Source organism: Castor canadensis, chromosome 11 (assembly GCF_047511655.1).
Source record: "Castor canadensis chromosome 11, mCasCan1.hap1v2, whole genome shotgun sequence".
Classification (NCBI taxonomy): domain Eukaryota; kingdom Metazoa; phylum Chordata; class Mammalia; order Rodentia; family Castoridae; genus Castor; species Castor canadensis.
The window spans coordinates 26187157-26209077 of NC_133396.1; the positions used below are offsets into that span (position 1 = coordinate 26187157).

The 21921-nt window shown below is 53.2% G+C and overlaps 1 protein-coding gene across 1 annotated transcript; it reads left to right on the forward strand.

Annotated features, from left to right (window-relative positions):
• The first annotated feature begins 1943 nt into the window (after positions 1-1943).
• Positions 1944-21793, forward strand: Ngfr (nerve growth factor receptor). The gene is made up of 6 exons (XM_020171388.2): positions 1944-2104; positions 8917-9058; positions 12456-12815; positions 16782-17034; positions 18720-18880; positions 19467-21793. The coding sequence occupies exons 1-6, from the start codon at positions 2039-2041 to the stop codon at positions 19766-19768; spliced, it is 1284 nt and encodes a 427-aa protein (XP_020026977.1). The 5' UTR covers positions 1944-2038; the 3' UTR covers positions 19769-21793.
• Positions 21794-21921: the final 128 nt, after the last annotated feature.

Sequence of the window (21921 nt, forward strand, 5' to 3'; positions counted from 1 at the left end):
CTGCGTACTTCGTGGCCACTCTTCCTGTCAGCACTCAGCAGTACATTTCGGTCTTGTGCCCTGCCTTAATCATAGAAATACCGCTAATAATAGTAACAATTGCTGTTTGTAATTGTTCAAGTAAGGCTTAAATGATCAAGACCATGGAAATTATTAATAACCCAGGCCCAGCCATGGTGGTGTGGGTCATATTAAATTGTGTTGAGATGGATAACCTTAGCAATATTTATGGGATCATAAATTAATAACAGGAGTATTTAAATTAATGCCACACTGTCGATACCCTTGGTAGTAAGCAGCTCAACTGCTGTTATGCTAATGTTGTCCCTTCTTGCCTTCCATGAATTCAGCTGAGAGGAAGGCAGGTCTGTAAAAGCAGTGGGAGGAGGAGATGCCTTAGAAGTGATCTCTGTGTGCAAGGAGGGAGTCCTCAGGGACTTCTGAGGACATGCTTGCTGCCTGGACTTTTATGCCCAGCCTTGGTGGCTGACAAACATTAATGCTCGAAGCCACAATGGTGTATACCTGTCCTTTCTGGGACCCTCCCCTAGACTTTGCTGATTATTGAGGAAGAATTCACAGGACAGGATTTTTTCCCTTCAGGAATGGATGAACCAGTGTCAGCTGATCTAGGAAATCACATACAAATGGTTAGCAGGCCCTCTTTGTAAGTGCTGTTGGTCTCCCCGCTGTTCCTATTCTTTGGGGGAGTGGTAGCATTTTTTCCAAGAGGAAACTGAGATTCAGACATGGCCAAGAAGTGAGTGCTGGGATGGGCTTTGCAGACTTACCCCTCACAGCTCTGTGCTCCAGAGTTTTGATGTCTGGGAACCAGAAAAGGGTGGGGACAGGGAAGAATGGAGGTGAGGTGGTGCTTCCCATAAAAGATTGGTGGCACCCAATCTTTCAGATGACTGGATCAGTGATTTTTACCTGCCAAGGGTGGTCCATTCAACCACTTTCCCATTGATTCTCTTCTAGAGAGCGTTATTGAGCAACTACTGTGTACCAGGCATTCAGTTGAGAAACCATAGGCCCTGACTGTAGGAGGCTCATCAGCTCATAGAAACACAGTCTGGAGACATCTACATTGTTGAGGATGCGTCTATGCATTCACATGTAGGTGTGTGTTCATGAATGTGTGTGCATTTGTGTAACTACATACATGTGAGAGTTTGTGTGAATGTCACTGTACATGTACACATGCAAATGTGAATGTATGTGTGAATGCCTATTGGAGGTGTTGGTGCAGGACGAGCAAATTTACACAGTGCATGAAGAGGTGTGGGCACATGTGAGTTCACCTGTACAGGTGAGATTGAGTGTGTGTGTATTTCTAGGTTTTATGTGTACACCTGTGACCCCTCCAAGCCCATTACTTTAATGATGTTGGGATGGACTCTACCTTGAATGGCCTTACTGCACATCATCATCAGGTCAGGCTGTCCGCATCCCTCCCTCCCCCGTCCCCAGCACTGGGAAGGGGAGGGATCAGAATGGGATAGGGATAGGGAGTGGTCATGAAGGGCAAGGAGGGCAGCTGGCATTCTTGAGAAAAAGGGCTGCGTAGGGAGCCAGGCACCGGGAAGCAGCTGAAGCCAGAGGTGGAGGAAGATGGGTAAGAAAGTGAACCCTACAGCCGTCGGCAATCAGAGGCAGAGGAACAGGAGCTGCAGTAGTTGCGCCCTGGTTCTTGAGCGCGCAGCATCCAGGAGCGACGAGCAGCAGTACCGGCGGTGCATTGGGTACCCGGGTGGGGTGGGTCAGGGCGCCCAGAAGCGTCTCTTCTCACGCCTCCCCTCGCCTCCTTTCGGCTCCCCACCCTAAGGCAGCAGGGCGGGAGGGCGCGGTTCCGGGGGTGGGCGGGCTGGGCGGGGAGGAGGCGGGGCCGCTGCACTGGCTTCATCCAGCAGCTCCCGCCCTCAGCCAGAGCGAGCGGAACCTCGGCCAGCTTCCGCGAGAGGCTGGTGCTGGGCGCATCCTTGTCTGTCCGCAGAGTGGACTGAGCTGGGAGCCTAGCGCAACCGGGAGGCGGGCGATGGGGGCAGGTGCTGCCGGCCGCGCCATGGACCGGCCGCGCCTGCTGCTGCTGCTGCTCCTCGGGGTGAGTGCTAGCCAGAGGGAAGACTGTTCCCTTCCCCGGGAGCGGAACCCCGAGGGGAGCCGGGTGCCACCATCCAGAAAACAGAACAGAGTGTTAGGGTCCCAGATGCTGGGAGTGGGCAGCGGAGAGGAGCTCCGATGTCGGACCCACAGAGGAGTGTGTAGGATTCTCAAAGCGCAGAGATGATCTCAAGTCCCAGGTTAGAGATGCGGACAAGACTGGGTCAAGGTGCTAGTCCTCGGTTAGTGCAGGGGAAGGGGGTAGGGTAGAGGAACTGGGAGGGAGAATCTGTCAGGAGGGAGTCATGGGGATCTCAGATGCCTGGGTCCTTTGGAAGAGTGCACTTGAATGCCAGGATCCCAGGAGGACTTTCCCCTCAGCATCTTGGTCTCTGGAGAGTCGTGAGACAGAACCGATATGAGAGGAGGGGTAATGAGACCCGGACTAGAGATGTGAGGGGCGAACGGGGCTGGGGCGGGGACCGGAGACGAATGGATGGAACAATGGGGGAGGAGGTTGGAGGGACTGGAGGCAGTGGGGACCAGGCATGGACAATGGGGACTGGCCAGACAATGGGGGGGGGAGGGGCGTTTGGAGGAGAGATTCGGGGAGCGGGAAAGGGGTTGAAGAGGGAATAGAAGCGGATTTTAAGGAGGGCAGAAAAGAGACAACGGCAAGGGAAATCTAGAGATGGAAGCAAAAGGAAAGCAGAGGGAGAAGCGGGTGTGTACCCTGAAGTGCTCGGGGCCCCTGCTGCCCACTGAGGGACAGTGGGATGAAAAGAGAGAACAGCGGCACCGATGTTTCCCGCGCCTGTTCCAGCGCTTTTCCTCCCGGCCTCGCCCAGTCCAGGAATTGCGGCTGGGTATCCCGGGCTGGGAAGGGAGTGCCCACTTCGCCAGGGTGAACTCGCTCCCCGGGTTCCCCCAAGGCTGGCGGGCTTTTCCGATGAGCGCGTTCACACGGTTTGATTCACTGGAGCGGACTAGGAGGGATGGAACCGGCGTCCCTTGACCCCGTCTAGCCACTGCCAAGTCTTGGGGTGCGGAGCGTTGGGATGCACAAGGCGGTGTCGGTCCCGGCCGCGCACAGCTACCGGCTGCGTAGACAGGAGGAGACCCGCAGGGGGCACTGCGGGGCGGGGGATTGCCATTCGCAGCTGCGGGCGCGCCTGGGACTGCGCACTGCCACCCCCCCCCCTTTAAGTTACGCGACCCCAGCGCAGCGCCCACTGCGCTCCTGCGGCTCGCAACCCTAACAAGGTCGGGATCCCGCCCGGCTTGCGGTGGAAGCCACTGAGTCCTTATTGAGACAGAGACCCTTCCTTGGACGCCTGGGATTCTGTCCGGAGTTGTCCAAAGGTACTGACTCGGCCAAGGTCGGCAGTTCCTCCTTGTAAGTATCTGAGTCCTCTGGGTATTTCTGACCAGATCTTCAGATGTGACCCGGTGTGCGGCCATGAACTGTGAACATCGCCCCCTGAAAGACTGGCGGTGAAAGTGGGATTCTTGCCCTCCTTGCCACCTTCATGTTTCAAGTGAGCATTGCACCCCAGGTTCCCATTTTACCGATAAGGAGGCTGTGGCTCTTAAGAATTTAAACGACTTGGCCAAGATCTCACAAGCACCTTGGGCCAGAGTCATGTGGCTGGAACCCCCCCACCTGATACCAGCTCTGTATCCCCCACCCCACCTCTCATTGGGGCAGCTGGGTGCCCCAGCTCTGCCTAAGAGCTGCGCTTTTACTGCGGGGATGGGGTTAACACCATCCTATAGTCTGGCAAGCGGTGGAATACTGGAGTGAGTGGCTAAAGACCCTCTTTGGGCTCTGGTCCCATTCCCAAGCTCAGCCCTGGCTCCCTAGAGTTGTCGGTACCTGAGGCTTCCTCCGGCGATTTTGGGGTGACTGCAGGAGTGTTTGATTCCTAACGCCGATGGTTGGGAATACTTCTTGGCTGTGGTGGATAAGAGGGGCGAGGAGGAGGGACTGGGGCAGCCTGTAGTTCAGATCGGGGAGGTTCAAGGGTGTGGACTCTGTACCTGGGCAGGACAGGGTGTCCAGGAGTCGAGAAGAGGGGAGCTGGGCACGGGGGCGGGGGCGGTCCTGGTAAGCTCCCGGCACAGAACCTGCCGACTGTAGCCCTAGCGGCTCTAGCCTTGGCCTCTACGCCTGGTCTCTCTGTTTGAGCCGGCTCTGAGCACCGAGGCTGTCCGAGTTTCTTCCTGGGCCATGGCGAAAGTGCTGAAACCAGAGCGCGTCCCGGCGGGTCGGCTGGCGGGCCGCGCCGGTAATGGAGGCACTTTGTCATTCAGACGTCTGTAACAGGAGCCGCTGGGCTGGCTAATGCGCCTAATAGGGATGCAACAGCGAGGGCAGCAAATGGGCGGGCGTGAGCGGCTGGGCACTCCGGCAGAGAAGGGGGCCACCCATCCCACTGTTCTAGCCTAGTCTGGCCCGAACACCTAGCTTCCTCCCTATAGGACAAGGTGGACAGGCGGGAGCAATAAAATTTGTTGAATGCCCACTGTATGCGCCATACTGCCCTGGATACTTTCTCTTGTGTTATTTAATCCTTAACAGGTCCCAGTAAGGTAAATTTAGTCATTCTGATTTTACAGTTGAGGAAGCTGAACCTCTCAGACGTTCAGGCAGGAGGCCAGGCTCCCCCCTAGTAAGTAGAGGCACTGCTAGTGGGATCTAGGGGGCTTAGCTCCCAGTTTACTCTGTCCTCCCTATACCAGGCTCCCTCCCTTCCAGATCTCCCTCCCCAACTTCTATGTATTTTTCTTTTCTTTTTTTTTTTTTTTTTTTTTTGGTGGTACTGGGGTTTGAAGTCAGGGCCTTGAGCTTGCTGGGCAGGCATGCTACCTCTTGAATCACTCCCTCAGCTCCCTCCCCAACTTCTAGAAAGGAAGGGTGGCCTGGAACTTCTCCTAGCCTGGGATGTTAGATCATGACTTTTGTCTCTGCCCCCACCCCCACCTCCTCCCCAGCTCCCTCCTGAAGTCTATATGGCTTCATCATAGGCAATTAGCTCATCTCCTACCCACCATTCAACAGCTATTCAAAGAGGGGTATATGTGTGGGGGGTGCCAGTGCCTCCCCTGGGTTTGCCTCCACCTAAGACTACCCAGATATTTGAAAACCTCTCCCACCCTATGGATGCCACTGTGGTTTCATTCACTAAGGAACCTTTGCCAAAAATGAGAATGATCCAGACTGATCAACCAGAATTATTTATATAGTTTCAAACACTTTCAAGTATTTTGGTATGTTTTCTGTTTTGTCCGCCCTGAAATGGCAAAAATCTATTGTAAACATTCTGGAAAATGGGAAATCATTCCATCATTCTAGCTTTGAAATGAGTCAGTGTGATATAACTTGCAGGCAAATTATTGTTTTGATTAATTGATCATTTTGGATCTGATTTCAGTACACTTAGCCTTCCTTCTTGGCACACCTCTTCCCTCCTACTTATGTCCTGCCTGAGGTCAGCTGCTCATACTCTCTAAGACAAGCTACTTCTTTGGTAACTAACATTAACTGAACTTTTATTTAATACACCAGATGTGTTTACATAAATTATTGCACTCAGATCTCACTACAACCTTGTGAAGTAGTTATTACCAGCCCAGTGTTTTAGATTGGGAAAACTGAAGTTTAGGGAGATTAAGTCACATACTATTAAGTAGCAGATCTGGGATTTTATGATATAAGGAACATAAAACAAGCACAGGTAACATGGCCTCGACTCCAAATGCAGGTCTTGAGAGGAAAGAGAGGACAAAGGATAGGGAGAATAGGTTTCTTAGAAGAGGTGCTTGCCCAAAGCCACCATACCCCTCACAACTACCATAGACAGACCCTCAGTTATCAGAGCCCAGGGGTCTCTGTTGACCTCAGCTAACGGGAATAAAGTCCAGGGCCACAGAGGCAGCAAGAAATGTACTGATGTACTGGAAGAGAAAAAAGAGAGCCAGATTCCAGAGCCTCATGCCTGTAATTCTCGCCACGTAGGAAGCTGAGATTGGGTGAGGTTCTCGCCACATAGGAAGCTGAGATTGGGAGGATCTCAGTTGGAAGCCAGTGGGCTGAGGGGTGGAGGGGGTAGTTTTTGAGACCTCATCTCCAAAATAACCAGAGCAAAATGGACTAAAGGCACAACAGTAAGCACCTGCTTTACAAGCGTGAAGCCCTGAATTCAAATCTCAGTCCCACCAAAGAGAGAGAGAGAGAGAGAGACAGACACATACACAGACACAGAGACAGACGACACACACACACACACAGAAAGGGAGAGAGGAAAGGTCCAAAATGAATTAACATCTTATTCATTTAACACTAACAGCAATCTATAAAGCAGGTACTGTCACAGTTACCTAGTAGTGAGGAAACAGAGGCACAGAGAAATTTAAAAGCTGCCCCTAGTCACCCAGTTTCAAAGTAACGAGCCAGGATTCAGAGCAAAGGAAGCAGCTGAGGAGGAGTCACTGTAGTTCACACTTTCGGCTCAGAGAATCGCCTCTCCACCCCTCCTGGGTCAGCTCCTGCTTACTATCTTTCCACCCTGATCAGTGGTGCTGGAGGAGGGGCTGCTTAGTAACAGCTAAGAAGTGACAACTGACACCTTGACAGGAAGGGAGGAGAAAGAAAAACTATCAAAAAGCTGTAGACAGGAGGTCTACAGACAAAAGTGTGGTGATTTAGAATAAAGAACACTAGAGCAGCACTGCATTGCAGCCTGGAATAATCGCTAGTGTAGACAGTGAGTCCCTGAGTCATGGGGAAACCATGAAGGTATATTCTCCAGATAGAGAAGGGTGTAGCCCTCCTGGTGAAGAGGAAACACATTCAGTGGTGACAGCAGCACACCCTTGACCTTCGGGACACTCACCATCCAGAGGAGCTCTTCTTCCAGAGTTCTAGAAAACTGAGTGCAGATGGTTTTGGGGGGTTTTTTGGGGGTGGGGAGTTTCAACTCAGGGTCTACACCTTGAGCCATGCCACCAGCCCCCCCCCTTTCTTTGTGGTGTTTTTTTTTTCGAAATCCGGTCTCATGAACTATTTGCCCAGGTTGGCTTCGAACCGTGATCCTCTTGATCTGTGCCTCCTGCGTAGCTAGGATTACAGGTGTGAGCCACTGGTGCCCAGCTTTTTGTGTTCTTAACGTCCCTGCTATGTGCCAGGTACTCTGCCAAGCACCAGAACAACCACAGTCCCTGCCTTCGGGGAGCTGACAGTCTAATGAAGGAATCTGTGAAGATTCAGGTTGACCAAGAATGTTTAACAAGGCAGCTTAGCCTAAACTGGGGAAGATAGCACCACTTCCTTGAGGAAGTGACATTCAAGCAAAGCCCTAAACAATGAAAGGAATTCTGAACAGTCCCTTCTGGCATCTCACCTCCTGGGGAAAGCCTGCATATGGGGCCCCTGAGGCTTCTGCTCTACAGATGTTGCTGCTGGCACTTGGGAGGAGACGGTGGCAGCACCCTTGGTTCCCTCCTCTGCTGCCTGAACTCTCCCAGCTGGGCTCAGGGGGCCATGCTGCCTGCTAGGTTCATCCAACCTGTGTATGCCTCCCACCCCCCCAACACCTGGGGAGATTGAAGCATGTTTTAAAAGATTGGAGGTTGGGGAATGTCTTGGTCATAATCTGACCAGCATGGAAGCAAAGGAATGCCCAAAACAATCTTGCAAAGCTCCCTCTCCTTCCACCACCCAAGAGCTTACCATTGTCAGCATCAAATGTGGGCTCCACTGTCTGGAGCCAGCCAAGCAGGCTTTAGAGTTTTATTAGACATTAAGATTGTTTCTTAAGGCACAGAAATATAAAGCAAGTCTCCAGCAGCCCCTCCCTCTAGGGAATCTGGTGCTAAATTGTTCCATCCATGAGCAAAGATGTTTCAGTGGCAGGAATCTGACTCCTCTTTCCCCTGGTTCCAGCTTTGTTCCCAGTGGCCACATGGGAGAGGTGGGAATGGGGGAGGGTTGGCGGCCGGAAATCAAACCATAGTGGGACAGGGCTACTAGGTGGTGAGAGTAGAGGCTGTCTCATTGATAACAAGCATCCTTTTCTCCCTGTCTTGGCACCAGACTCTTGCCCATCACCTGGTCCTTTACCCTGGCACCAAGCTGTCGCCATCTCTATCTGTGGAGAGATGAAGATTCCAAGAGGAAAATCAGGGCAGGCCAGAAACACCAATGTGGAGTCTGGATTTGAACCCAAGATCCTAGCCCTCTGTCTTCTGCTCTTAGGCACAGACGCCTCCCATTTGATATTTAATATGTGGAATTAAGGACCTAGAGAAGGGCCCTGCTAGCCTTTGTTAGAAAAAGGCTTCTCCTCTGGGTAAATGCAGCCCTGCAGGTGCGAAGCTTAGCAAGTGGAGTTTGGGCCAGATTTTAGCTCTGCTCACCCCCTTGGCTGGGAGTCCTGTGCAAGCTGCAACCTGTACAACCATTCTTTGATGTTTCCGTGTCGGAAGGCCCTCCCTTCTGCTGGGTCTCAGGTCGCCTTCCCCATGTGGGATAGTCTCAGGATTCCAAGAGAGGCTGAAACCCCAAGGTGAACTTTGCAGAAAGTTAGCATCCCAGGCTCTGACCTCACGCTAGCTACAGCAGCCTGCAGGGGCGCACTGTCCCCTACTGCCTTTCTTCCTGTCAGCTTTGATGTGCCTAATGCCTCCCTAGTGAGCTCATTGCAGCCCAGGTGGTTCCAATAGAAGGCACTAGGAGGGGGCGTTTGATCCCTTGGAAGACACCCCCCTTTCTCCTGCCAGTCTGACCCTCTGATCTCCCCATACACACTCTAGGTGTCCCTTGGAGATGCTGGTGAGCTATGCTCCACGGGCATATACACTCAAAGTGGAGAGTGCTGCAAAGCCTGCAACCTGGGCGAGGGTGTGGCCCAGCCCTGCGGAGTCAACCAGACCGTGTGTGAGCCCTGCCTGGACAGTGAGTACAGGGTAGCAGGTGGGAAGAGGTGGGACAGAGCATGCTCAGTAGAGACCCTCTAAGTGCCCTGCCTTCTGGCAGGGTCTCCTGCCCACCACTGTATTGTTACCACAAACTGCTCTGAGCCAATATAGGAGGCTTAAAGCAGAGGCTGAGAGTGAATGAGGGAAGTACGCAAAGGGAGGAAGGGGACCTGGTAGGGATCCCCGTGGGTTGCTCCTCCCAGCCCCCAAGCAGAGAGGCCCTATAGAAGAGTGTGGCCAGGCAGCAAGAAGCTCATGCTAAGATTGGCTAAAAATATCTTCTGCACTGCAAAATCAATGGTTGCAACTTACCCTCCGTGGGTTTGGGGGGAGGGGGAGGAGGATCAAATCCTGGCTGCCCTGAAGACTGACCTTGGGGATCCTGGGAAGGTGTGGCTTCCTCCTCCCTCCCCCATGCCCATGGTTCTCTAGCTTTGACCCAGGAAGCCAGCTTTCTCAGGCAGCAGCTATGGGGTGCAGATGTCCTTACTAGAAGGTGACACGGAGTGGGGGAGGAGAGAAGGAGCTGTGTCCATTCCTGCCTGGAATTTCCTTCCCGAGAGTGAGAACCCTGTCATCCAGGCATGGTGGACAGGGGAGGCAGAGGGATGACAGATCTGGGTCCCCTTCGTCCCAGTTTTGCCTAGGATCTGAATTCTGTGCTCTTTGGAGGTAGGAGTCTCTGTTCACTGGTCATCCCAAGGCTCAGTTGCTGCCTGGCTGGAGGCCCATGCCCTGACTGCTGTCCTTCAGATCCTGCCCTTTACCTGGCATTCCGTGCTCGGCTGGAGGGCTGGGGAACCACACTCTGCTCATTCTTTAGTACCACTGGAAACAGGGTACAGGTCTGGGAACTCTGAGCCCACCTGGAAGCCTAGTCTTACCTCCTATGCACCCCTGTCCCCCAGCCTCCCTACACTTCAGGTGACCCCACTTCATTGGTGTTCCGCAAACACACACTTTTCATCCTCTGTGCGGGTGAATTCTGTAACCCTGCTGCCAGCAGTGGGACACCTGGCCCGGGTGGGAGGCCCACCTTGGTGGGTAGATTACCTAGTCAGCTGGCACCTTTCCCAGTCCCTAGTCTTACAGGGTGTCCATCCCAGGATAGGATGAGCCAACTATTGGCTGTACTGGCACACCAAGGTCTGCTTCTTGTTGCTTAGACTCTAGTCCAGCTCTGCTGCTTGGACCTGAACCTCCTAGGACTGGTCCCCCACTCCCCTTTCAGCAGGAAGTAGGATTGCAATCCAGCAGAGGGATGGTCCGGAATCTTGGGAAGGAGAATAGCAAGGGAGGCAGAAGCAGAAGACAGCTCGAGACTGAAGAACCTTCCCTTACCCCCCTTTCCTCCAGCCCCCTCCAGCTGTTAACAGGCTGCTTTTACAAGCCCACTTTATGGGATGGAGACCCCAGTGGACTTTCCCTCTATCCTCAAAATGTTTCCACAAGGAAACCTATTAAGCTCCTGCCTTCATGCTTTGCCAAAAAAGACCACATTTTTCACACCACCTAAAACCCTCTCCCAGGAGTTGTCTACTAATTTCTGTATTTTCCCAGGAGCAGGGCTTTTCTCTTCCCTCCAATGTCACTAGACCCACCCCCTTGCCATGGTGGCTGGATAGGATCCTCTTGTTTGAACAGATCGGACATCCTTCCTGGCTGTTTAGCAGTCTGCTGTCTGACTGTATCTCTCCCACTGAAGTTCACTGAACTTATCATTGCCCACCTGTGGGGCCAACCTTTATAGGATCTGTGCTGTGTGTCAAGTGCATATGTTACCACTGAACTTCATTTATTCTTCATCACAATCCTGTGAGTGGAAATACTATCCACTTCCCACCCTCTCACCACCTTTTTTTTTTCATTTTTCTTTTATTATTCATATGTCTCACAACCTTTTTAAAAAAATTTTTTGAAACAGTCCCCAAGCTGGCCTTGAGCCTTTTTTTTTTTTTTTCAGTCAGTACTGGGGTTTGAACTCAGTGCTTGCAAGGCAGGTACTCTACCACTTGAGCCACTCCACCAGCCCCATTTTGTATTGGCTATTTTTCAAGATAGGGTCTCACGAACTATTTTGCCCAGGTCTGGCTTTGAACTGATCTCTCTAGACATGCACCCAGGTATTATTTCCTATTTTACAGAGAAAGAAAAATGCTCAGAGAGGTTAAGTAAAACACCCAGAGTCACATAGCCAATATGTTATGGAATAGACTTTTGAATCCAGATCTGCCTGTTCTCTAAGAAAAAAAAACTACGGGTTCAACTGGAAGTTGAAGTGTCCCCAGCCCTTTCTCTCTCTGTCTGTTCTCTGCCCCCATTTCTGCTCTTTCACTTCTCTTCGGGGGTTGTCCTTCTTTGCCTCACTACCTCACCCCCACCTCCCAGGATATGACCCCATGCTCTATCTTGTCTCTTGATACTTCAGATGGGGTTGAGACAGGACCCCACAGGAGGTCCCATTTCCCTCCCAAAGTCTTTCTACTTCTGCTTCCACATTCCGAGCACTCCCTGGTTTTCCAGGTTCTAAATTCTTGGGTAGCTCCTCCTGGATTGGCATAGAATTCTCCACCCAGGTTGGAAGGGACCAAGATCTGGCTCTATCCCTTCCTGGCTCCTTGCACAGAAGCTGAGGACACTCCACCTCCTGCCTTGTTCCGGAGCTCACATCCATTAGTTAAGATGTGAGTCAAGGGAGGGTACAGAACTGTATACACAGGCTTTGATCCTTCCTGTACCTGAACTCTCTTGCCAGGAGCCCTGTCCCCACCCTCAAGAGCCAAGCCCTTGGGCAGGCAGCGTGGGGTAGCGACATGGGTGGGGAGTTCTGGTTTAACCCCAGTCACCCCCAGTTGGTCCCCACCTGAGCCCCCACACGTGGACAGAGGGACAGGAAGGGCAGCTGAGACAGAAGCTCCTGAGGGAAGGCTTACCAGTGCCTGGGCCCAGTGTGCAGCCAGAGGGAAAGGTTGGGTGGGAACCCCGCTCAGATTATTCCTTAATCATGCTGGGAACAAGGGTTCAGGGCTGGGAAGCTCTAAGATGATTTGCCAAGGAATTTACCAGCACCAGCTGGGTTACTCCCAGGGAAGCCTCAGGACCAGGTCTTCTGGGACCTAGAGGATGGGGCTCCTGGCCCCCTTCCCAGTCAGCTACCGCCAGCTTTCACAGGCTGGGGATCAGGCACTGAGGAATGAAGGTGGGAATCAATGAGCAGGGGAAGCTGACCCGGGGGCGAGGGGTGGGGGGTGGCGGGCAAAACACTCCCCTAATGGCAATGGGCAGGGAGAGACTCCTGCTCCTGCATTCCAAGTGCCCAAAGAGCAGGTGACTAAGTTCCCGTGCTGCTTCCCTGCTTGTCCCTCTGCCTTCAGGCGTGACTTTCTCCGACGTGGTGAGCGCCACGGAGCCCTGCAAGCCGTGCACCGAGTGCGTGGGTCTGCAGAGCATGTCAGCACCATGCGTGGAGGCTGACGACGCCGTGTGCCGCTGCGCCTACGGCTACTACCAGGACGAGGTGACCGGTCGCTGCGAGGCGTGCAGCGTGTGCGAGGCGGGCTCAGGCCTGGTGTACTCATGTCAGGACAAGCAGAACACCGTGTGCGAGGAGTGCCCCGACGGCACGTACTCCGACGAGGCCAACCACGTGGACCCGTGCCTGCCCTGCACGGTGTGTGAGGACACCGAGCGCCAGCTGCGCGAGTGCACGCGCTGGGCTGACGCTGAGTGCGAGGGTAAGCGCGGTTGGCGCGCCGGGCGGCCTGGGGGACACCAGGCACACCGGGATGCTGGAGCGGTGAGAAAGGGCGCCCTCTGGGGGTCGTGAAGACTGGCCTTCCAAGACTGCTCTGTGACTTTCAGCCAGTAGGCCCCTTCTCTGAGCCTCAGTCCCTTCTTGGTAACCTGAGGGAGGAGGTAGTCCCGATCTTTTCTCACCACAGGACCCCTTTCATATTTCCATCTGTTGGCTAAGAGTTGGGAAAACCCACCATTATCATCTTTAGTGGCTGGAAGGGGGCCACCTCGGCCAGAGCAGGCCATATGCCATCCTGAGGCAGGCTTTCCCAGCTGGAAAGGGACTGGAGGACCTGAAGGACTGGGGACCCCTTTGCCCTGAGATGTGATGTTGGTTTATGGTCTAGGACCACAGTGACATCAGGAAGATTGCTCCTGTCTCTGGTCTTGCTTCAGGTCTCTCACTGGCCATATGGTTACCAGTGTTATTGAGGGCTAGGGACCACAGGTGGGACTGGCTCACTTGCCTTGTGGTATCTGGGTGCAGAGCCCAATCATTGTGGCAGTTTAGTGAAGGGTAAGATTGGATGCAGAGAACACCAAAGTCGTGTGTGTGTGGGGGGGGGGGTGGCAGAATGAAGGGAAGTGGAGGGTTAGGGGCATGGCTCTAGTGGTAGAGCACCTGCCTAGCAAGCTCAAGGCCCTGAGTTCAAACCTCAGTACCACAAAAAAGGAGGGGCAGGGAGTGGCATGCCTGGGGCCTGGAAGCCCAAGGTCAAGGTAATGTACACATGGAGGACAAGGTAGGATTCACCTCTTCCAGTTGGGTGGGAGCTTCAGCCATGCCTGGGGCCCCAAGGAGATGTGTAGACCTGGGATGGAAGGAGGACACACCTGGAAGCCAGGACAGAACCTATTCGATCTCTGGTTGGTGCTGTCCATATTGGGGAATGGGTCATTTCCACTGCTGGGAGAGGCTGGCAATAACTTTCTATTCTGATCATCACCCCCTGCTCAAGTGCACATTGGGCTGTTGTTCTCCTTCAAGAGCTAACCTTAGGTTAGCCCTTGCTCTGTGCGAGCCTGTGTTGCTCTGAGCAAGGCGACACAGTGTCTTTTCAGGAGAGCCCCCTGTTTGGCTTGACAGAGACAGCCTTGGCCCTGGTCTGATGAAGGAGGCACCATTCTATCACCTTGTTCTCAACTGAGAGGGAAGACAGCCCTAGCTTTGGAGAGCCCCTGGTGTGTTTGTTCGTTTGGTTTTTTGTTGGGTTTTTTTTGGTGGCACTGGGGTTTGAACTCAGGGCCTCAAGTTTGCTAGGCAGGTGATCTTACCACTTGAGTCACTCCACCAGCCCTTTTCTGTGATGGGTTTTTTTGAGATAGGGTTTTGAGAACTATTTGCCTGGGGCTGGCTTCGAACCTCGATCCTCCTGATCTCTGCCTCCTGAGTAGCAAGGATTACGGGTGTGAGCTACTGGCTCCCGGCTGAGCCCCTGCTTTCATGGAAGCATCATAGCTTCTGCCTTTAGTCAGCTTCTGGTTAGATGGGAGAGATAGATGCCTTGCTCTTGAGGGCCTCCTGACATCCAATCAGGGCTCCCACCACTCCTCTCCTGCCCTCCCAATGCTGTGAGCGTGCTCATTGAGTGCAGGCTGGAGAGCGCTGATTAGCTGGGATATAGCCCAGAATGTGTTTGAAGCACTGGGCAAGGAGTGGGGAAGGAATGAAGCATTGACCCCAGGGCGGCTATGGTAGAGATTGCCCTGGGCCAGGAGGCAAACAAGTAGCATCAGGTGTTAGGCAGAGCACAGACGAAGCTTCAGCAGCCAGGCAGCAAGGAAGTGGGCAGCAAGGTTCCTTGGGCAAGTCAGGACCAACCCAGTGGGGGCAACCAGTCAGGGGCACGGTTAGAGCAAAGAAAGGAGGTGATTGGGCAAGAGACAGGCACTGCTGTGTGGGGCATTCACACATTCCTCCCAGATGCCACTGTACTTTCACAGCCATCTTCAAGGAGGAGGGGGCTCCTGAGGAGGTGTGTTTATCCTGTCCTGTTCGTTCCCCTTTCAGCTCCAGCCTCCAAAAGGTTAAATGTGAGCTCCAGGACAGAGGGTCCATTGCAGGAAATGGAATTTGATTCTCAGTTTGGTTGCCCCCTCCTGTCCATACTTCCCTGCATATACATTTCAGGTAACATGGTGACTCACCCACCCTTGGGGCAGAAAGCACCTCTTGTCCCCGTGATGTTTAGGAGGAGTCATCTGGTCCCTCCTTCCACCCCCAAGTCTGATAGCTCCCATTCCGGAAATGGCTGTCGGGACCTGCCAGGGCTTAGGGGGCTGGAATGCTAGTGGACATGGCCACATCTGGATCTCATCCCTGCCCCATTAGAGGGGCTGGAGAGGTGTGGGAAATCACTTGGATAGGCAGCACTGTCTTCAGTGTGGCCTGCCCCTCTCAGCCCTTCCTTGCTGCTCTCTCATATTGGTCATGACCTGATTCATCCCCCTGCCCCCTAACACACACCCCTCAGCCTCTGAATTGGGGGTGCTGGTCTGAGCTGAGCTGTGTCTGGGATTGGGCTACCCCACAGCCTGCCCAGTCCCCTAGCTGGTTACAAAAAGACACTCCCAGCTCCAGTGTCCTGTCTGGGGCTTCCAGAAGACTGAGTTGTGTCTCCTCTGCTTCCCGCCCCACTCCCTTCAGCCCCTCCCAGAACTAAGATGTGGGGGAGGGGTGGGATGGGGCAGCAATGACAACCCTCTCCCCACTGCCAGCCAGATGGATTCCAGACTCACATCTGGGGGCCTTACCCCTCAGAAGGTGCTGAAAATGGGGGCCCTTGAAGCATATTTGTCTTGAACCGGGGAGGTTTAGAAGACCAATGGGCAACTTTGACTCCAGCTTGGGTGGGCACTGTGCAGGACAGAGCTGGAGAACAAGGTGCCCTCCCATTTACCCCATGGGCATGCCCTTTCTGCTTTCCTTCCTTGCCCTAGGTGTGGGAAATGAGGACAGATGGCGGAGGCAGCTTTGCTCAGACAAGTACCCCCAGGCCGTCCAGAGCCCACAACCCTTAGCATTGCCCCTGGCTGGATGGCAAAATGGAAAATCCTATCCTTTGGTGCCAGGAAGTACCGGGGCCTCTGCCAGAGAGGCTGGCAATGCCCAGCTGGCATGAGAGGGCCTAGGTGGGTGGCCAGGCACAGTCTCCCTCCCCTTGAGGCAGTGGGCAGTACCTGCCTCATAGGCCTTCTCTCCAAGAGCAGTCTGTTTCCCTCTGATGGTCTGCTTGGGTTACAGGACATGGGTGCCAAGGCCAGACTGTGTGGGGCCAGGTAGGGCAGGAAACAGAGGCTGGCCACTGTCCAGAGACTGACTGAAGGGAAGCAAGTCAGCTGCACCCTCCACCCCCAACCCAGGCTTAGCGCATGGGACATCAGAGATAGGAAGGGAGGCTGAGTGCCACCCTCGGGGCAGCACCTCTGACCAGACCTGAGTGTCCTCAACCTTTCTTAGGGCTGCAGTCATCTGGGCACTCTGGGGCCAGAAAAGTTATGCCATTTCCCTGAGTAATTTGGACACTGCCCCAGCTGGAGGCATTCGCATAACTCAGACGTCTGTATGTGTTTGCAGCATGCATACTCAGGGAAACTAGACTAGAATTCTAGGTCCACAGCCCAAACGGAAGGAGGCTTAGAGACCATCTCTCTTAATAGGTCCATTCTCTGGATGGGAAAATCAAGATCCCAGCACTGATAGCGCTGAAGTAGGCCCAGATCTCCCAATTTGCACCCCTTGTTCTCTCCACCAGCCTGATGTCATATATGCAATTCCAGCTCCTACCCCTGGACACCTAGAACCAGGGACAGGGCTCAGGAAGAGGCACTGGAGCTGTTCAGAGCATAAGGGGAAGGACCTGGAGTGGACTATGAACCCTCATTCCTGTGGCCTTGTCCTTCAGAGATCCCTGGCCGTTGGATTACCCGGTCTACACCAACAGGGGGCTCAGACAGCACAGCCCCCAGCACCCAGGAGCCTGAGGTACCTCCAGAGCAAGACCTCGTAGCCAGCACGGTGGCAGACATGGTGACCACGGTGATGGGCAGCTCCCAGCCAGTAGTGACTCGAGGCACCACTGACAACCTCATCCCTGTCTATTGCTCCATCCTGGCTGCTGTGGTTGTGGGCCTCGTGGCCTACATCGCCTTCAAGAGGTGAGACAGGCATGGTGGGGAACAAGTGGGGACATTTGCCCTCAAGGAGGGCTTTGCTCCGCCCACATACAGCCTTTTAACTCAACCTGAAGCCAAGCTCACCCTCAGTCATACCAGCTGATCCGCTCCAGGGTGTGGCAGTTCAGTGGGAGGTGAGGGAAGAGGATTTCACATTCCATCTTGTCTTATCCTGGCTTAAGCCACTTCCTACTCCCAAATTGCAACCTCCCCTCCCTGACTGCCCCCACCCTTCAATTGCTTTTGACCTTAGCCCCCAGTCCCATTCATCTCTTCTCCTCCCATGTGACTCATGGGCTCCTTTGGCATCCACATCAAGAAACCCAGGTTATACAAGAAGTCCTAGAAGGCATTTTAGCTTTTGTGGGTTTTTTTGGTGGCACTGGGTTTGAACTCAGGGCATCACATTTCACATTTGCTGGGCAAGAACTCTTTTCACTTCAGCCACTCCATTGCCCCTTTTTCCTGATGGGCTTTTCAAAATAGGGTCTTTCAAACTGTTTGCCCAGGACTGGCTTCAAACTCTGATCCTTCTTATTTCTTACTCCTGAGTAGCTAGGATTATAGGCGTGAGGCACAGGTGCCCAGCTTATGCTAGGTATTTTTTGTTTTTATTTTTTGGCACTACTGTGGTTTGAACTCAGAACCCCAGGCTTGCTAGGCAGGCCCTTTAACCACTTAAGCCACTCTGCCAGCCCCTGGAAGGCATTTTAAAGTTTTAAATGCATGTTCCATTCTTTTTATAAAAAAATCATCAAAGTAATACATGCTTGTTTAGGAAAATTAGAACAAGAACAGAAAAAAATGAGACCAGTTTTTTTCTTGGTGGTTTGGGGATCAAATCCAGGCCCTGTGCGCACTAGGCAAGTGCTGTATCACTGAACTTACAGCCCCAGCCCCAAGACCGAGGTCTTCTAAGGCAAATTGTAATAACTTCCTTTTTTCTCTCCAAATCCTGCCCATCTCCTACTTGGGACCTGTTTGGAATGTATTCTTCTTAACTATTTTCTGTACATTTTTTTTTGTATAAATACACACATATAAAACTTTTTATAAATTATATATAAACATGCAGGTTTTTTTTTAAAGCCTCAATGGGATCACACTATGTATATTCTACAATATGCTTTTTCATTTAACCCTCCCTCAGGAGAACTGTCCTTGGAACATAGATTATCTGATCATTTGCAACACTCATTCAATAGGATGGGTCATAATTTATTTAGCCAATCCCCTCTTGATGGACATTTGATTTGTTTTCCGATTTTGTTATTGCTTATAATTGCTGAGGAGAAATCCTTATGTGTGTGTGTGTGTGTGTATATATATATATGTGTATATATATATATATATATATATATATATATATATATACAATTGCCCACATGTGGGAGTACTTTAGAAGGGTAGATTGGGAAAAGTAGAATTCCTGGGAAGTCATTTATTTATACACCATTCATTTCACGAACAATTATTGAATGCTTACATAGAGCCCCCACCCTTACCAAGCTTTCATTGTATGTAGGAGGCATATGTGTAAAGAAATAAATGCCTTAGACATGGCAGGTACCTCACATGCCCCTCACCCACACGTCAGGGCACAGATTCCTCAGCCTCACTGTGCACTGCAGCCCTCACCCTGAGACCTGGCCTGTCCCTGGCTCCAGGTGGAACAGTTGCAAACAGAATAAGCAAGGAGCCAACAGTCGGCCAGTGAATCAGACACCCCCACCGGAGGGAGAGAAGCTCCACAGCGACAGCGGTATCTCTGTGGACAGCCAGAGCCTGCATGACCAGCAGCCCCACTCGCAGACGGCCTCAGGCCAGGGTGAGCAGAGATGGGATGCAATTAAGATTAGATTTTAAGAAGGACTGCCAGAGGGATGGGTAACTGCCTTTGCAGAAGGGTGGGAGAGATAGAGTGGGGAGAATGGGAAAGAGAGGTGCTTTCCAAGGATGGTTTGGAAAATGGAGGCGTTTATAAGCCCAGACTCATCAAAAGCTCATTTTCCCCCCTGGGGGCTAATTACTGCCCAAAGTAGCTGCAATTAGCCTCCTGCCCTGGACTTCTGGGGAACAGTGGTTAAGTGTGTACCCCAATTAGCGGCCCACAGCCTGGTTCCAGGACACTTGCTGTATTTGTCTGGAGCTGAGGGGTCCAGGCTCCTCCTCTACCTTGATTATTTGCTGGGGGGGAGGGAATGGAGGAGGCTAGGCAAGAGCGTGATGCTGGACTGTGGGTGAGGAAGGGAGTGAGTTAGCATCCTCCAGGCCTCTCCCATCCCAGGCCCCATTCAGGACCTCTAGCCCCAGATTGGGAGGAGAATACATTGCCCCTTCTGGAGTCTTACCCCAAGCCCACTGTGGGAAAGGGGATCCAGGGGGAGGACCTGACTGCCTCTGGTTCTTGGCAGCCCTCAAGGGTGAAGGAGGCCTGTACAGCAGCCTGCCCCCGGCCAAGCGTGAGGAGGTGGAGAAGCTGCTGAATGGCTCTGCCGGGGAGACCTGGCGGCACCTCGCGGGCGAGCTGGGCTACCAGCCCGAGCACATAGACTCCTTCACCCATGAGCCCTTCCCTGTCCGTGCCCTGCTTGCCAACTGGGCTGCCCAGGACAGCGCAACCCTCGATACCCTCGTGGCTGCCCTGCAGCGCATCAAGCGACCTGACATTGTGGACAGCCTGTGCAGCGAGTCCACAGCCACATCCCCGGTGTGAGCCTACCTACTGGGGAGCCCCTGCCCTGCCCCCACATTCCAACGACTGATGCTCCAGCCAGTCCCCGTGGAGCCTGTACACCCAGGGATGGGCCAGCAGTCAGAGCTGAGCTCCTCTGTGTAGGGCCTCCAGGCCCAGGACCCCAAACCACAGCTCTGTCACTGCCCCCAGGGTGGTCCCCTTGCTTCTGATCACACACCCTCTCCAGGGAGAGATGGACCCCACCTCCACCCACAGTGCCCTGCCCCATCCCTGTCTCATGTCTTTCCTCCCTTTTCCCACTGCTGGGTGGGCCAGTCCCTCCTACCTTAGCAGGTGACAGATTCCAGGGCTGACACCAGGGATGGTATTGGGGGCGGTGATGAGGCCCCAGAGACTCAGAGGAACCAGAGCCATGGACTCTACACTGTGAACTTGGGGAGCAGGGAGCATCACAGTGGCCTAAACCCTCCCTCAGCCCCCTCGCCCCTCCCCTCTGGCCAGAGATGAAGAGGATCAGAGGCCTGAGCTAGAAGCAACTAAGAGACCCAGTCCACCCACTTCCTTTTACACACAGGACAGTGAGGCCCAGAGAGAGGAAGTGACTTGCTGAAGCCACCCAGCGATGAGGAGGGCAAATGTAGGTTGACACTCCCCTCTCTGAATGAGGGGGCCTCAGGTTTTCTTGAAGGCTGGGAAGGGGGTACCAAGTGACCTTCAGGGAAATGTCTTGAAGCCAAGTCTACTCCACTCCCCACCACCTTCAACTCCCTGTCCAGTCTCTGTGGAGATGGGCTGCTTGCCCAAAACCTGTTCCACAGACTCCTGATGGAGCTGGATAGGGGTTTGTGGAATGGAGTGCTGCCTCCTCCCACCTGCCTCCCTCAGGCTTGTCCAGGTGGCATTTGTGGAGTGGTCCATTTCTTGGTGCCCTCCTTGCTGGCATAGACCTGGAGCCAATACTGGCCCCTAGACTCAGCCCTAGGGGTCAGAGACTGAGGACCCCTGCCACACACAGAGACACACACAGGATGACACATCTTGCTTTTCTCCATGAGTTCCTTCTGTGGGGCTAAGACTGGATCCTGCCGGGGCCACTGCCAGAGAAAGCAATGGAGACTGCTGAGCTCTGCGGGGCGGTCTTCCTTCGCCCCGGGTTTGGCAGGCCAAGGACTGTCGAGGCTTAAGCTGGCGTCTGTCTTCCAAGGCCTGCACGTGGAGGAATGCTCTCTTCCTCCCTTTCCCCAGGCACAGGTTTGGCTGCGCCCAGGAGGCTGCAATGGAGAAAAGTGGGCCAGTGTGGGAATGCAGCAAGAAGGAATGGAATAGGATTGATTTCCTTAGCATGGTCAGAAAGGGGCATGAGGTCCCCATGGCATTTTCACCCCCTCCCTGGCCTGTTCTGTTTTGCTTGCTGTTAGAATGAGTGTGGCTCCCCTTCTATTTAGCATGAAGGAGCCCCAAGCAGGGTGTGCACGGACTGCCACCCCTCCCAACCCAGGGAGGAGGAGTGTTACCTGCCAGCCCCTCTCTTGAAGACATGGGGAGTGGGACAGTCTGTATTTATTTTTCTCCCTAGCAATTGGGGAGGGACGAGGGGAACTGCAAGTATGGTTAGCATGTGTTTGGTTCTGGGGCCCCTCCTGCCTACCTTTGGGCCAAGATGGAACCCTTTTGGCCCTTTAGCTGGGGGCTGCAACCTCCAGACTCCTCATCACCCCACCCTGTCACCTCCCCCTTGCATCCTGTGTAATCATTTCTTGGGACTTCCCAAAACCTACACATAAAACATAAGCAATGAGCATTAAATAGCAAAGAAAGAAAAATGGTGCAAAGAGATTTTCTGAAAATACCATGGTTTGAGTTGGGGCAGTGTGTATTTCAGGGGTCTCCAGTATAATTTCCAACTTGTTGAGTTACTGTTTTATTTTTCCTAAATTTTAACTGAAATCCAGCAAACCCATGCATGTAGTCATGACGTTCATGTGAGTGGGAGGGGGGACCCTTTGCTTTCACTTCTTGAGGGAAAGTAAAAACGGCCATACAGGAAGTTAGCCAGCTGTGAACCTGACCAGTTGTCATAAGTGAAACTGACCACAGGGGAACCAGAGGCTGGCTAGGAGGGCCAGGTCACAACCCCACAGCTCTCAGCCACCCACATGGCCTGTGAGACA